Genomic DNA, 16746 nt, shown 5'->3' with positions numbered 1-16746 from the left:
TCCAACATATTTCAAAAGTATTTCATGAATAAAAATAAAAGGCATCAAATAATTTCCATAAATAGATAGAAGTAGTGAAAATAGCAGATCTACAAGCTAGAAGCGATGCCCTGTGAGCTTATAGATCGGCTATTTTCACCAGTTTGGGCCCCGGGCAAACGTCTAATTTCTCTTTTGGGTCTCGAGCTAAAACGTTTGGGAACCACTGCTTTAGATCTCTGTCTGTTTCTGCTCCAGTACAAGATGAATTGCTATGGAGTGCATCCCTTCTATATGGGCCTTGAGACGCCCACCACCACCACCACCACCCACGCACACGGTGTGTTTCTCCAGAACAGCAATGCCATGGGTGAGAGACGCACGCACACACGCACACACACATACACTCAAATATGTATATGCCAATGCATATTCATACACGCGCAAACATGGGACCACACATACACAAGCCCACACATGCATATGCAATGCAAATGCATATGTATTTATGCATACTGTAGATGAGTGAAGCAATCTTCCATGTTTCGAGTATGTCATCTGACAAGCCGTCTTATTTTAAGCCAGCAGAGTGCAATGTGCATGTACTGTGTACGTTTTGTGTGCATACAGAATATGTCAACACATACTGCATTATACACACACACACACACACACACACACACACACACACACACACACACACACACACACACACACACACACACACACACACACACACACACACACACACACACACACACAACCAACCTCATAGATTTGATCTTGCATGCTTTCTTTCTAGATGTGACATTCCAGCCAACTCCGGCGCTGACGTACAGAACTCTGGGTGGGATCCTAGACTTCTACATGGTCCTGGGACCAACCCCAGAACTGGTTGTGCAGCAGTACACCACAGTAAGTTTGTTTGTGTGTGTGTGTGTGTGTGTGTGTGTGTGTGTGTGTGTGTGTGTGTGTGTGTGTGTGTGTGTGTGTGTGTGTGTGTGTGTGTGTGTGTGTTTGTTTTAGTGCCTGCATGTTGTAGTATGTGCAGTGTTTGGCAGCAACATGTTACCAGTATAGTATACTGTAGTTACAAAGAATTGCTACTAAAATATTGCAGTTATACCGATAATAGATAAAACATATCTCTACCACATTCCTTCTGTCAGGCCTATCACCACTTGATGAATTTATTTTTCAATTTTTTTCATTTTGGTATTATTCCCATTTGCAGCTCTGTCGCTGATTAATGACTGAAGGAAAGTAACCGCTGGAATAAGCATGCATTCAGCATACACACGGTTGGATTCAAGGACTGTTTTGCAAAATGTTAGCAAAAACAAACTGATTTGGGCATTTTGTACTGAACATTCAGCAAAAATAATGTCAATATTGTTATTGATTCACTATGTCAAAGGACATCAGTAGCACAATGCTCTCATACACACTCTTGATGGCGAGGTGCTTGAAAACAAAAAGCAACTCGCGCTTTTGTGATCCATCACAAGGTTTCTTCTTTTTCTTCTCAAGGAGTTTTTCCTTGCCCAATTGAGGGTCTAAGTAGGTGTTGTTGGTTTCATTAATTAAAAATGTGGACCTGCGAAACACTTTGAGAGTGTAACACTGATTCAGGGCCAGTTGAGTTGAAGTGCCTTTTTACAAAAAAATGTGTCTGTGTAGTTATTGGAGAGAAAAGAAAGATTGAGTGATGGATTTGTAACAAACAGTAATATTATCGTTAATAACAAATTACTGCTCCCATAGAATGATAAATAAATTAACTTTTGAACTGATTAACAAGTAGAAGAATACATCATTTTCTGATTAACGTATAATCTCTGTGTGTGTGTGTGTGTGTGTGCGCGTGCGTAAGAGTGTGTTTTCTGTGCCTGGCCGTGGGCCGCTGTTGATGGACTGCAGCAGCTGGGAGTTCCTCGCTTCGTTGCTCTCTCTCATCTAGCCAATCTAAACACACACAAACACACACACACACACACACACACACACGCATGCACACTCAAACAAAAACAGACACATGCACGCGTGTGTACTGTACATTCACACACACACAAACAAGCAGGCAAAGACAACTGCTTTATGGGCAAAGTCCATAAAGTCCTCTTTCTTCAAAACGAACCTTCCCTAGAACTGTTCTGAACTTTTCTTGATTGTTCTTTCCTACCAAACAGCTGATTGGACGTCCTGTACTGCCGGCTTACTGGTCCCTCGGGTTCCAGCTCTGTCGCTATGGATACGCCAATGACACTGAGATTGCAGATCTGTACAGGGACATGAAGGCAGCTGGTATACCCTATGTAAGTTCCTTTAACCGCATGAACTCTAGTGCCCCCACTAGCGCTGGCTGTTCTGGGCAAAGCATTGCAGATCTACAAGCTCACAATCTGTCATGACGCATAGTGACCGCTGAGCCCTATTTTGCGCGTATTCATTACTGCCAGGTGTTATGTCTTAACTTAAGACCTAGAGGCGTAGTCAACACTGGTTGGCTATTTTGAGGACGGTAAAATGTGCATTTGGCCAACGCGCTAAATTAGTGTAGTTTGGGCATTACATTCAGAGTAGTGGCTGACATTCCCTTTAAGATCAAGGTGCGCTGTGCACAACAGGCAGGCGGTGTTATCTTCCCTTCTTCCACCATGAAAGGTCCGACATTTATTTTCAGAGACACTTGATTGCCTTATATCAATTTGCATTAGCTGCTTGAAATTTTTTCTTTCTCACAGTTATAATTTTCTCACAGTGACTATTTGGAAAGACATCTCCAAAAATGATCTGATCTCCAAGTCCAGTAGATCAGATATTTTCCACAGCATAGGCGGGGGCCAGCTAAAGCGAAAGCAAACGTGCATGTATGTTTGTAGTGAGAGAGAGAAAAAAACATTTGTTTCATTTCACTTCTACAGGCAAGACAACAGTAAACTAACTTTAATTGTATTTCATACTGTAGGATTAATGAAGGAATAAGTATTTGAAATGCCACCTAAATTGTAAGTGAAACATGAGTCTTTCAGATCGGATGGATTGATACAGAGTGAGTAGGGCTCTGGCTGCCTATCATATGCATGCGCTCTGTGCTCCCGCCACCGGCACCGCCCAACACTGGCTTTTCGCTCTTTAGCTTTTGATAGTGGGATAATACAATCATAATAAACATAGAAACTTCACAGATAATAGAGAACTTTGAATTACAACAATCGCTTGAGAATTGGTCGAGTACGGCTTAGTTAAACTGCTGGTGTCCTACTACAACCAAACATTATAATTTTTTCACTAACTCTGACTGCTAGATCAATAGTGTAGTGTGCCACTGCTGCCAGCAAAAACAGCGATTTTACTGCACCTTTGAAAAATCATGGAATATTCTCTGTGACCGCTGTCCTCACAAAGATGGGCTCGTTACACGCACAGGGTTGTCGTAGTAGAGGGGAAAAAAATAGTATGGTCGCGATCCTCCATTCAAGAGCTATGGCCGTTTCAATGAGGCTTGTCCCTGCCGTAAAGCAGGAGGAACAGAGATCTAGCAGAGATATGGCCGTTTCACTGCAGGAAATAAACAGGAAGTAAACAAGCTTTTATTTTTTTGACGTCATTTCCGGGTCTGACGTCATCAGGCAGTGGAAGCATCATCCATAGGATAGGTAACAGCGCAATCTAGTGGAAAACCACTGAAAACAAAAACTCGTCCAAACTCGTCGACTGCAGTCTGAGCCTTGGTAGGCTGCACCAACGCTCCTGATTTCGTGTATAGAGGGGCGGGTGTATAGAGGCGCAGAGAGATCGCGCCTGATCCCATTGGTTCACCGATCTGTCCGTCAACCCCGCCCCGTTAACACAACATTACGAGCGACGCCCACTGCACTGTGGTTGGTTGGGGAAATGAAACACTTCCTATACCGGGTACACCGACGCGTTCCTCCAGGCTTTTATTTTTTAGCAAAACTAAACAATAAAAGTCTGGAGATCGAGGCTAGAGCCTTGGTAGAATTCGATGCGTTAATGCGTCCATGGCAGTCAAAGAGCTAACGACGTGATCCTGAGACGTCTTGGTAAGTCATGGGGTAAAATACCAGACACCACATACTGTAGCACCCTTAATTAACACTCCCCCAGGCGCTGAATATGCTGGCAAGTCTTGAGTCTAAAGTGTTTTCGCTCAGCTTGGCTTGGAAAATAGCAATTGTGCATAGATGGTGTTCTACAAACAATTATATTCCCCCACACACTGGTTACCTCTTCTATCAATTTATTAAAAACAAACTGACATTTTGCTCGTTGATAATAATCTTTATTTATATAGCACCTTTCATGACATACTGTAAATGCAGCTCAAAGTGCTTTACAGAGCAAAAAACACAAAACAAAAAAATATAAAATAAAACATAGAACAGTGGCATAAAAATAATGGCTAAAACAATACATAACAGGCAGTGAGCACAACAGTAAAGACATGAATAACACCACAGAGATTTAGAAGAGAAAAAAATCAGCGAAGAAATAAGTCTTGAGCAGGTGCAGTGTTGGGCGTGTTACTTTAAAAAAGTAATTAGTTATAGTTACTAGTTACTTCTCCAAAAACTGAATTAGTAACTGAATTACTCTGTTGTAAAAGTAACTAGTTACTAGGAAAAGTAACTATTTGCGTGAAAAAGTTGTAATATGTCAAAGAATTTGGATTGTTTTTGGGAGCAGGTTTCACAAGCCAGGTGCAGTAGAACAGCATAGACAAGTACTTACTACTTACACATACAGTAATAACCTTTGCCATGAGGGAGAAATAAACTTCAACTTCAATATATGTATTGCACTTCAATATAATATTTATTGCACCTCAACGCACAGCAACTGGTAGATGATTAAAACAGGTTTAATTGCCTACACCAGTGATTCTCAAACTTTTTGAAAGTCCAGTTTTTAAGTCTCAATATGTTGAAATACATTTTTTTTTTAAAGTAACCTATTTTCCATTCAGTGACAGTTGTGCTAGTCAAAAATCTTCCTTAATTTGGTCTAAAGCTTTACAGAGCAACATGTTCACATACATTTGTCAACTATAAAGAAAAACACTGGACTACACTACAGTGCTTTTAGTGTAAATTCAAGAAAAACTGTCTTAGTTACAACTTCAGACAAGACAACTGGTATGGTACTGGTAGACAATACTGTAGCCTACTTCAAGTATTTTATTTGAGCAGAAGTAAACAGTTAAACAACAAAGTACTTTTAACACTATTGTGAATTAAAGACACAAACTGGCTCAGAACTTAAGACATCTGTTCTAGTAGACCAGTTGTCACACACGCACGCACGCACGCACGCACATGCACACACACACACACACACACTGAATTGGAGTTGCTTTGGACAGACGTGGACAAACGCTTCCCCCCGGCACACAACGTGCACTTCACGTGCACATTCTTTCCTTTCCTTTCAATAAATGTGAAGTAGTGCTTGTAGCGCCAATTTGTGAAAGCCATCTTGTCGGATTGCTCGTGACTCGCCATCTCTTCTCTACTGGTCTGGTTGTTAAAGTTAGTTTGTTTGTGTGTGTGTGCCGTGCTGGGTTTGTGTGTAAAAAATACCCATGAAGATATAAATACCAAGGATTCGTCAGTGATGTTATGTCACATGTCACTGCTTAAACAGCGTCGAGTCCGTGTTACTTCCTGGTTGCGTAACAGCAAAAAGTAAGAGACATCACTGTCGTATCCTTGGTATTTTTTCTAACCGTGTCATGTTTGCAGCAGGAGGAGCAAGCCCCAGCCTGTAGTAGCGCTGCGCGCACACACACACACACACACACACACACAAACACTGTCAGCCGGCCCGTGGTAACACAAAGCTTGGGGACGCTTGACATAGTAACGGAGCACATTTCATTGTCAGTAACGGTAACGGCGTTGTGACGATGGAAATTGTAATTAATTAGATTACTCGTTACTGAAAAAATAACAGCGTTAGGTAACGCCGTTTATTTAAACGCCGTTATGCCCAACACTGCATAGGTGTAATGGGAGTTTATTCCAAGCCGTCGGCCCATAGAAGCAGAATGCTGCTTCGCCGTGTTTTTTATATGACATTTCAGGCACTTCGAGTAGGCCAGCACTAGAAGACCTGAGGGGGCGGTTTGGAACGTATCTAGGGAGGAGGTCATAGAGGTAGGAGGGTGCCAGACCATTGAGAGCTTTATAAACAAGTAAAATAATGTTTTAATCAATCCTAAAAACAACCGGGAGCCAATGTAGTGATGCTAAAACTGGAGTAATGTTCTCTCATCTTAGTTTTGGTTAAAAGTCTGGCTACCACATTTTACAACTAATCTGTCGCTTGTTTTCTTTGGCAGGCCAGAAAAAAGTGCATTACAGTAATAAAGTCGAGAGAAAACAAAAGCGTGGATCAACATTTTTGCATCGTCCAACGACAGAGGCTCTAATTCGTGCAATATTTCTGAGATGGAAGAAGGCAATCTTGATTACATGACTAATATGTGTATTAAAATTCACTTCAGAATCAATAATAACCCCCAGGTTCTTGACTGTAGTGTTACTTCCTACAGTCATGTTACCAAGCCTACTTGTTATTGACTCTCTCTGCTCACTGGAGCCAATTATGAGAATCTCTGTCTTATCCTCATTTAGTTTGAGAAAGTTCTCACTCATCCAGCATTTGATGCTGGACAGACAGGTCAACAACGGATCCAGAGCACTGGGGTCATCTGGAGCTACAGAAAGTTACAGCTGGGTATCATCAGCATAGAAATAGACTCCGTGTTTGGTGATAAGTTCTCCCATGCAGCAGCACAGCAGCAGTATATACAGGGAAAATAATAGCGGACCAAGAATTGAGCCCTGTGGAATACCAGAGCAGATGTCGTGTTTATCTGAGTCATAGTTAAGTTGCTAGTTGACAAAAAAGCTTCTGCCTGTTAGGTAAGAATTAAATCATAACAAGGCTGTGCCCGACAAACCTATCCAGTACTCCAGATGTTGTATTAAAATGGTGTGATCAATTGTATCAAACGCAGCGGTTAGATCAAGGAGTAGGAGGACGGATACGTCTTTATTGTCAGCGGACACCGTAAGATCGTTAATAACTTTTACAAGTGCTGTTTGAGGGGTTGAGGAGGGTCTGTGCGACCAAAACTTAGATTTTATTTAAAACATTTTCTTTTTTACTTTCAACCAATTAAACCTTATAATACTTAGTTGACTGGGGTCCCCCAGGGCTCTATAGTTTTGTTGTTTTCCCTCTACAACGTTGCGTTGTGAGCTTGTACATTGGCAATTATTTTGCCCAGAATAAGGACGCTAGGGTTCAAGTGGTTAATGCTATTATCCACCATAGAGGTAATTTAATACAGAAGTTGTATACAACAGTCAACAGATAGTGTGTAGACATTGAATACAATGAATGAGCCTATAGATTAGGCTAATGTAATGTGACTGCTCCCATTCTGACCCACATAGGATGTCCAGTATGCAGACATTGACTACATGGAACGTCAGCTGAATTTTGTCCTAGACCATCAGTTTCAGGGCCTACCCGCCCTGGTTGACAGCATGAGAGGAGAAGGCATGAGGTTCATCTTCATACTGGTAAAGGAATTTAGCATACATTATATGAAAACATTATGCATGATGCGGTTGCCATATTAGAATGTGAGTGTAGTGCTTACTTGTACTAGTGGGTGAGTGACACTTCTAGTTGTATCTTAAAGTACCTAAGGCACTATAGTGTAATCTGGGCTAGTTTACACTGTAGTGTAAACCTACACTAGGCAGAGCCGTGCGGGAGAAATGCGGGGCCCTGTGCGAAGTCGCGTGCGTGCGCGCGATTTTTTTTCCGAGTTTTTGGTGGTTATTTGCGGTTATTTCTTTTTATAACTCTTAATAAATGTGATTCTGTTCATTTAAAAAAAAAAAAAAAAAAAAAAAAAAAGCGCGGGCCCTGTGCGGCCGCACCGTTCGCACTACCCTTGGCGCGGCCCTGACACTAGGTGTAGGTTCCACTGCTGGAGCTGTGGGGAATACTTAAAAGTAAAACTCAGACACAAGGGGTTAACTGATTGCCGGCTATTTATATTGAAAAAACAAACACATAAAACAAACAAACATGTAAATAACAACAGGGGAAATACAAATACTTGTTGGTGCCACCACTGTGGCAATTGCTTGGCCACTTTCACTTCTCAAGTTCACTGTATATCTAATCTGGGTGCACCCTTCTAACTTGAACCTCAGTTGTCAACATTACATTCAAGCTTTTTCTGTTCCAGTTCAAATCAAAACAAAAAATCACAATAGGACAATTGCATCATACAACCATAAACACCCACCCTTTAAATAGGTAACTATTCATTCAGTCACAATTCCCAATTTGAGGAGGTAAGGTAAGTTTCAGTATCAGTATACGTGGTAAGGTTCCAGGGGTACACCAAGAAGGTAGGTGTCAGTGTAAATGTCAGAGTTCCAGTTGGGTTCCAATACCTAGGAGGTAAGTATCTTTGTTCCAAGTTCCAGGGGAATTGTGTGTGTGTGTGGTGTGGTGTGGTGTGGTGTGGTGTGGTGTGGGTGTGTGTGTGTGTGTGTGTGTGTGTGTGTGTGGGGGTGTGTGTGTGTGTGTGTGTGTGTGTGTGTGTGTGTGAGGGAGAAAGGGGGAATTGGGAATACTGCAGCTGAGAGTGGGGGAGTCTGCAGAAATAGGCCTACCACACCGTAGAGTGCAGTAGAACTGTCCAGTGATCGCTGTCAATCACTCTCTAGATCCTGGTGGGTCACTGGAAAAGATCCAATCCAACAAAAAACCTGACCTGTCATCAGACAGGGTCAGAGAAATCCAATCAGTATCATTGTATCTACTGTCTGTTCTATTCAGTTTTTAACCATGAAATATGCATTACATGAACTTTTAAGTGAAACAATAAATGAAATGTATGCAACACTCTATGCATACTGTATGCAACACTGCATTTTTAAATCTTTGTACAGATGTATTTTAAACAAAACCATCTTCACATGAATTCAACTCTTGTCAAGTGCAATGCAAAATGGATTACATGCACATTGGAGCAATACATCCATTTAGTAATCAACACAATAGGGCTTTCACCAACTAGTATAACCACTAGTCGACCTTGTTGGTACTAGTCGAATAGTTGAAAAAAATAAAGATTTTTTTATGCCATAGTAATGGCCCATCTTACTATTATTATTATCCTCCTGACTTTATTTTGTTTTTTTATGTAAATTTCGACTAGTCGACTACCACTGGGTCAAATTAGTCGACCTGTAAAAATCTCTAGTCGTGAAAGCCCTACAACACAAACAAACTCCATGTTAAACTATTACATTAGAATGTGTTCACCATTAACTCAAATTGCAAAATGAAACAAAACAACATCCCTTAATTTAAAATAATGAACAGTCTCACCGATTCTGTGAAACAGGCATGAAATGCAATGGCTGCCCCAGTGAATCCACAATTGGGTTCTAGAAGTCAAACAATACCACAAATTAAAGCCAAAGTAATTTTAACTTATGTGTTACTCTTCAAATGAAAATATAACAACGGGTGAGTTACCTTGATTCTCTGTGGTTTGCATTTATTTATATTCTTCTAGATCTCAACTTCTCCTCTCTGTGTTCTGTGCTGTCTGTTCTGTGGCTTTTTTTTCTGGCTGTCTCCAACCTCAACAGCTGAACTGACTCTAGCTTGATTGGGGATTGGTTTGATTAGTGCAGGACTGCAGGTGTGAGTAACTCCCTGCCTTTTAAGGTCAGCCTGACCTGATTGACTGCTAATTGGACAGAACCACTCTGTCTCTAATATAAGTGGGAGATAATTTGCAGGTATTCTGCACCACTCAGTGGTTAAGTTTGAGATGTCATGTGTAGTCCACTCCATATCATGTGTGTTACATGAGTGTTTTGCGGACCTCCAAAACAGTGTGTAATTTAAAGTTAACTTTTACTTACGTTTATCCTATGTCAGACCCAGAGATGTCTATGCTTGACAATGTGTAACACAACATATTACTGTATTGGTATGTTGTTGTTTATTTTTTTTACATTTCGTTGACCACACGGAATGATGCAATGATAACAGTGAGAAATGCTAAAAGCGGTTATTTGGCTCAACATTAGAGCCTAAACTGAAGAAGTAGTAGGGAATAACTAATACATCTTACAGCGGCTTACATTTTCTTTGTACGGCAGCTGAGCTACAGTACAGTAGCACCTCAGTCACACCAAAGAACCACTGAAGAACCAAGTGTGTGTGTGTGTGTGTGTGTGTGTGTGTGTGTGTGTGTGTGTGTGTGTGTGTGTGTGTGTGTGTGTGTGTGTGAGAGATAGGATCCAGCTATCTCAGGTAACGAGACCGTGCCTTACCCTGCCTTCGAGCGTGGCATAGAGAAAGATGTCTTCATCAAATGGCCAAAAGCACTCGGTGATGAAATCGTCTGGGGGAAGGTAAGGCGAGAGAGACGATTCACACAAAGAAAGAGCTAGCAATGCAGAGTTGGAGAAAGGAAGTGATTGTAAATACAATTGAAGTGTTAAAGGTTTCATGACATTAATTTTTTCAACACATTGAAAGTCTTTGTCATCAAATCAAACTTTATTTATAAAGCACATTTAAAACAACAGAAGCTGACCAAAGTGCTGTACAGGGTTGAGTCAAACGAAGCATCAACGCATCAATAAGCAGACAAATACAGTGCATTATTAGGACACAATAGCAGCAGATCAAGGACAATTAAAAGCCAAAGAGAATAAGTGGGTTTTTAGGAGGGATCTAAAAACCCCAATGGACTGGGCAGAACGGATGGGGAGAGGGAGGTCGTTCCAGAGCGTGGGGGCGGCAGCAGCAAAAGCGCGGCCACCCCTGGTCCTTTTTTTGGTCTTTGGGACGATCAGTAGGGACTGATCAGCGGACCTTAGGGCCCTGGCTGGAATGTATGGATTGATGAGCTCAGCGAGGTATAGTGGAGCAAGCCCGTTTTGAGATTTAAAAGCAAATAAAAGGACCTTAAAATTAATTCTAAAATTGACAGGGAGCCAGTGAAGTGAGGCCAGGACAGGACTGATGTGCTCACGTCTTTTTGTGCCGGTGAGGTCCTTCAAAAGTGTATAAAAAGTTTTAACTGAAAATTCCACTCCAGTGAGCCACTGCAGGTGTTTTTCTCTCACATTTCTAAAGCCTTTTCAACTGCAATGTCAAAAGTAATCTTTGCCTGCGGGTGTCGCTGTTGAGGGATTTTGCCCTTTCAATCATCGCCTCTGCTCCCCCCCCCCCCCCCAAAAGGAAAGGATAGGGGAGGGGAGGGGCGGGGAGGAGAGGGGGTGGGATTAAGTGACTATGACATCAAAGTCAAGGGACCAATCCCAGATTACTTTTCAGCCTAATTATTAAAAAAAAAAGAACAGACCACAGAAAATCCACTAAATGTTCAAAGTTCAGGTTTTTGGGGTGTAATTGAGGTCATAAAACCCCCCCAAAAATAAAAATAAATAAAAAAGTGAAAATGATTGTCATATAACCTTTAATGTTTCCTCCTTTTCTTTGCCAGGTGTGGCCTGACTTCCCCGGCGTAATAGTGGATGAGTCTCTGGACTGGGACACCCAAGTGAAGGTAGAACAACAATCCAACAGCCAATCCCATAAGATAGATAGATCTTTATTGGAAATACAGGTGTGGTAGCAGCACCGCAGTAAGCATAAAACACAGGATCGACACGAGAGATAAAATTAATGAAAATGTAATAAAGTCTAATCTATCACCAGCAGTGTTGGGTAACGTTACTTTTAAAAGTAACTTTCAAGTAACTGACAGCGTGTCACAGGTTTTGAGTCCCGATCCTGACAGCCTTTGCTGCATGTCACTCCGCATCTCTCTACCCATTTCCTGTCAGACTACTATCCTATCAATAAAGGCATAAGAGACTAAAATTAAATTAAAAAAAGCTATTTGTTACGTTACAGGATTACTACTATTAAAAAAAGTATTCCATTACATTACAGGATTACCTTCTGAGAAAAGTAGCTTTTTTGATTATTCTTGCGTTGCCGCTATGGAAGTTTGGTAAACAAAATCAAGAGTGCAGCCTACCGGAGTGACCATCAGTGTTGTGGAGCTGTGCTGGGCCTCACCAAGGCGAAAAGTAATATTAACACACTGAACACATATAGTCCATTAGCGGATATGTACAGAGAATCGACACTGAGGCTCACATTACTGTCATTGGAACTTCTCAGATACTCAACTACCATGATTGGATGTAGTATGTCCTATATTAGATCTATTAAAACGTTTGCACTGGCATTTTACATCATCTCTTGTCTGAACTTACTTCCAGCTATACAGGTCATATGCAGCATTTCCAGATTTCTTCCGCAACCGCACAGCAGAATGGTGGCTTCAGGAGATCAAGGACTTCTATGATTTAACAATGAAGTTTGATGGACTCTGGATTGTGAGTGATCTGAATAATGCAGGGACCATGTCATTTGTATACAAGCTAAGTTTGACTACACATGCTAACTAACATGGTATGATGCGTGCGTGCGTGCGTGCGTGCGTGCGTGCGTGTGTGTGTGTGTAGGACATGAATGAGCCTGCTAGCTTTGTCCATGGTACGGTTGGAGAAACTTGTCTCGGTGAACCCTTGTTGGAGAATCCTCCGTATATGCCACGTAAGATGCGCCCAGAAAACACTATCATATGTTATTTTACACTTAATTGATGTTTCCATATGAAAACGAATTGAAAAAGGTGCTTGAATTGAAATTCATTAAGCAACTGTGTTTGTATTATTGTGGTTTTGCTTGTATAGTTTTGTATTTATGTGTTCATGCTCAATGATGCGTTTCACATACATTTTGTATGCATTGCACCTTACTGTGTGTGTGTGTGTGTGTGTGTGTGTGTGCGTGTGCGTGTGTGCGCGTACGTGTGTGAGAGTAGCCCTGGAGTCTAAACACAGGGGTCTGAACCATAAGACGCTATGTATGAACAGTCAACAGTTCCTCAGTGACGGAACACCAGTCAGACACTATGATGTCCACAACCTCTACGGCTGGTCACACACCAAGCCCACATACGAGTATGTACTGTACTGTATACAGTGTGTCTGTGTTTTTGCAAGTATGAGTGTGTAAGTAAGCAAGTGATATTGCATTATTGAATTTACCTATTCTCTCACAAATTAAGTAATGCTTTAAACTTTAAACTAAACCTTTTTTGTGGCATTGTGAGTCAGGAGAATAGGTTGCAGGGCAGTAAGGCAGAAGCAGGGCATTTGAAATGCAAGGGTTTATTTGCAAGCAACTGAATGCAGTAGGGATATACACTTAAGGACAACACTAGGAGATAAAGACTTTACACAAAGAAAACAGTATGATCTTAACCATAATTTAAACAGTTTAAACAAGGCATGTAGATGTACCCATGATACAAAAGGAAGGGGAAAAAAGGGTCTGTAAAAATATGTCTTGAACCCTCGGAATAATTCATTTTTTTATGTTGCCTAATGCAGACATGACAATGTTAAAAGGTCACTATTAAATATTTGTAAGGCAGTAACTTTCCAGTGTATACTGTATGTATATTTATCTACATTGTCAGCACTCTGCCAAGCACCCGGGACACCTGTTTTGCTGAGATGAGCATACTACATTTTGAACCACCCTTCTTCTTACATTCATTCTGCTGTTGTGGTTAACCCAGAGAGGGATCGATGGGAAAGGAGCCTGCAGCGTTAATGTCACGTATAGACATGGACGTGAGGATTGTGTTTGAGAGTGATTGATCCTGTCTCCTGTGTACAGTGCTCTGTTGAATGTGACTGGCAACAGAGGAGTGGTGGTTACTCGCTCCACCTACCCATCCAGTGGTAAATGGGCTGGACACTGGCTGGGAGACAACAATGCCAGCTGGGACCAGCTATACAAATCAATCATAGGTGTGTGGGTGTGTGTGGGTGCCGGTGTGTGTACAGATATTACAATATTAAGATGATAATAATACCCACTTTACTCTGATTATGGGTACATGAGTCATGTTATAAGTACAAGGTGAAACTGAATAATGTTGCAATCACTTAAGTACCCAAAATCACAATCAATATATCCTCAAAGGTGTCATTACTTTTATATACGCTAGTAGTTACCATTTCATCTACAATACTCTGACAGAAACTATTTATCCCAAGTTATGTTACTGTATGTTCATGTGAGAAATCACTCATTTGACCAGTCATTTTACAGAATGGAATGCAACATATAAACACAATAAATAGTCCTGGCTAACAGTGTGAGAAAGAGTTGACAGTACAACCAATAAAGCATTGGCTAGTCATGCTTGATGCGAATGACTGACTAGTATCTACCTAAACAAATATCTCTCTCTCTTGGTCCACAGGCATGATGGAGTTCAGTCTGTTTGGCATCCCCTATGTAAGTATGATAGCCTGATCTTCATTTTGATGAGACGGAATCCCATTGATCTTCCAAAGCAGAATTACAATGGCAAAATGTTCTATTGTTTTTGGTTCATTTGATGCTATGACACAAGGACAACTGGAGATGAATCCAGAAAGCATTTTTGATTGCAATGCTCACCATATCCCCATAAATGGTTGTCCTTGTCCTCCTTGTCCTCGTAAACAAGAATTTGTCTTTAGTTGATGTGTCTGGTTAAATGAAGGTTAATGTTTATCATTGTCACCACTTCTATTTATCTGTCTCTGTTACTCTATGTGTCTGTACTTGTCTTTTCTCTCTCTGCATCCTTCACCTCCCACTCTCTGTCCTCTCTGTTCCTCTTTGTCTGCCTCTCAAAGGCATGATCTGTTTCACCCTGTATCTGTCCTTCCTAACTTTCCTTTCATGTCTTTCCCTTTCTCTCCGTCTTCCTCTGCAATTATCTCTCTCTGTGTCTTCCTCTGCCATTCTCTCTCTCTCTCTCTCTCTCTCTCTCTCTCTCTCTCTCTCTCTCTCTCTCTCTCTCTCTGTGTGCGTGTATTGTCTCTCTCTCACACTGTGCTTTTTGTCTCCCTGGCCTCTCTTTTGATCACTATGGATTGACTGTCTGTCTGTCTCTCTTCAGACAGGGGCTGATATATGTGGTTTCTTCAGCACTGCTGAGTATGAGATGTGTCTTCGCTGGATGCAGCTGGGGGCCTTTTATCCCTTTTCTCGTAATCACAATGGCAAGTTCAACCCGGTGCGTACACACACACACACACACACACACACACACACACACACACACACACACACACACACACACACACACACACACACACACACACACACACAGTAGAAGATAGACCTGTTACAGTAGGTGTCTTAGTGTCCATGGCATTCATTCGAGTGGTGACCTTTTACAGCCTTGGAACACATTTGAGAAATCCAATAACGCCCGTCCGGAGATCGATCCCGCGGGGCCAAATTTCCCCACACCGGAGCTGCAGCCAGGACACAGTGGTGTGTGTGTGTGTGCGTGCGAGCGAGCGTGTGCCTGTACAGTGTGAGTTAGGGGTATAATTTGATTTTCAAGGTGATCCATGTACAACTACCCTCCATCCAATGCAAACCCATCCCACTACCAGCTGTCTCGGTCACGTACTAATACCTTGCTAATGGGTGCTTTAATAGCATGAATATAGGAAAGAAAATAGACAGCCTAAAAAAAGTATAGCCTACAGCATACTCCAAACAAAGCCAAACTTTTTTCGGCTTTGGCAGGGCTTGCCGAACCTAAGAAAGTTTGGTAAGACTTAAAATTAAGGTCGGGTCTATAATGTGCCAATACGTTTGTACTTTTACTCAAGTGAAATTTGAAGGCCAGCGGTCCGGGCACCTAGGCTCCAATGTAGCCTGACAGCGCGTCGCGGGTTCGAGTCCCGATCTCGACGACCTTCACTGCATGTCACTCCCCATCTCTTTCTCCCCGTTTCCCGTCTACCTACTGTACTATAAATAAAGGTATAAAAATCCCCAAAATAAATCTTAAAAAGAAAGGAAAAATTGAATACCGGACTTTTACTTGTAACAAAGTATGTCTACATTGTGGTATTGATACTTTTACTTAAGTAAATAGTGTGAGTACTTCTTCCACTACTGCTTATAAGCGCATTATAATGCATTATAGACCCGACCTTTAAGTAAAGTGTTACCCAATGTTCTTATAGGACAAATCCACCTGTTCCAGCTCAGCTCCGAGTTCTAACCGTTAATAATAATAATAATGATAATGTATCTTTACTGGTATACCCCTTTCGAGGGGGGTCCTTAAACGTTCCGTGGCCACTCAGAAGTCTGCCTAGCAACACTGTGGCTCACTTGAGCCACTCAAGTTTTGTGTACAGCGCTGGAACAGTGATTTTATCACCTGGATCTCCCTCCGATGTGCTTTGGCAAATTTGTCACAGAGGTTTTGTCATTTCTTGCGTCAGGTTTTGTTTACGGTCCCTCCGAGAGGGATTATAGAGGTGTTTGTTCCTCCTAACCCGCTCAGCCAATATTTCTGCAAAACTATCCTGGCAGGATCGAGCCTTGGGTGGAACGCAGAAACAAAACTAAATCCCACCTAGAACTTCTGACCAATCGCACACAATGTACACACAATGTACACACAATGTACACACAATGTTCGGCTAGGGAGGTGTTTGGCTAGTTAGAAAATGTTGGAGGTGCAAGAACTGCCGAGCAGAACGTCTGCAAGACGCAGAATTTCTGCAGCCG

General features: G+C 41.7%; 1 protein-coding gene across 1 annotated transcript in view; it reads left to right on the top strand.

The window, feature by feature from the left end:
• The window catches only part of si (sucrase-isomaltase), a gene marked incomplete at both ends in the record, with an annotated part of 124416 nt that overhangs the window by 87082 nt on the left and 20588 nt on the right, over nucleotides 1–16746 (top strand). The window contains 12 exons of the mRNA XM_080429099.1: nucleotides 238–349; nucleotides 782–894; nucleotides 2169–2294; nucleotides 7467–7595; nucleotides 10353–10469; nucleotides 11570–11632; nucleotides 12357–12473; nucleotides 12603–12693; nucleotides 12965–13103; nucleotides 13828–13961; nucleotides 14420–14454; nucleotides 15107–15223. Of these exons, the coding sequence (XP_080285225.1) occupies nucleotides 238–349; nucleotides 782–894; nucleotides 2169–2294; nucleotides 7467–7595; nucleotides 10353–10469; nucleotides 11570–11632; nucleotides 12357–12473; nucleotides 12603–12693; nucleotides 12965–13103; nucleotides 13828–13961; nucleotides 14420–14454; nucleotides 15107–15223 (1293 nt within the window). The remainder of the gene's footprint in view (nucleotides 1–237; nucleotides 350–781; nucleotides 895–2168; nucleotides 2295–7466; nucleotides 7596–10352; nucleotides 10470–11569; nucleotides 11633–12356; nucleotides 12474–12602; nucleotides 12694–12964; nucleotides 13104–13827; nucleotides 13962–14419; nucleotides 14455–15106; nucleotides 15224–16746) is intronic.

Source organism: Gymnoscopelus braueri (genome assembly GCF_963280865.1).
Source record: "Gymnoscopelus braueri genome assembly, chromosome: 5".
Classification (NCBI taxonomy): Eukaryota; Metazoa; Chordata; class Actinopteri; order Myctophiformes; family Myctophidae; genus Gymnoscopelus; species Gymnoscopelus braueri.
Note: the sequence above shows the minus strand (reverse complement) of the source record. Positions and strands in the feature narration are given on the sequence as shown.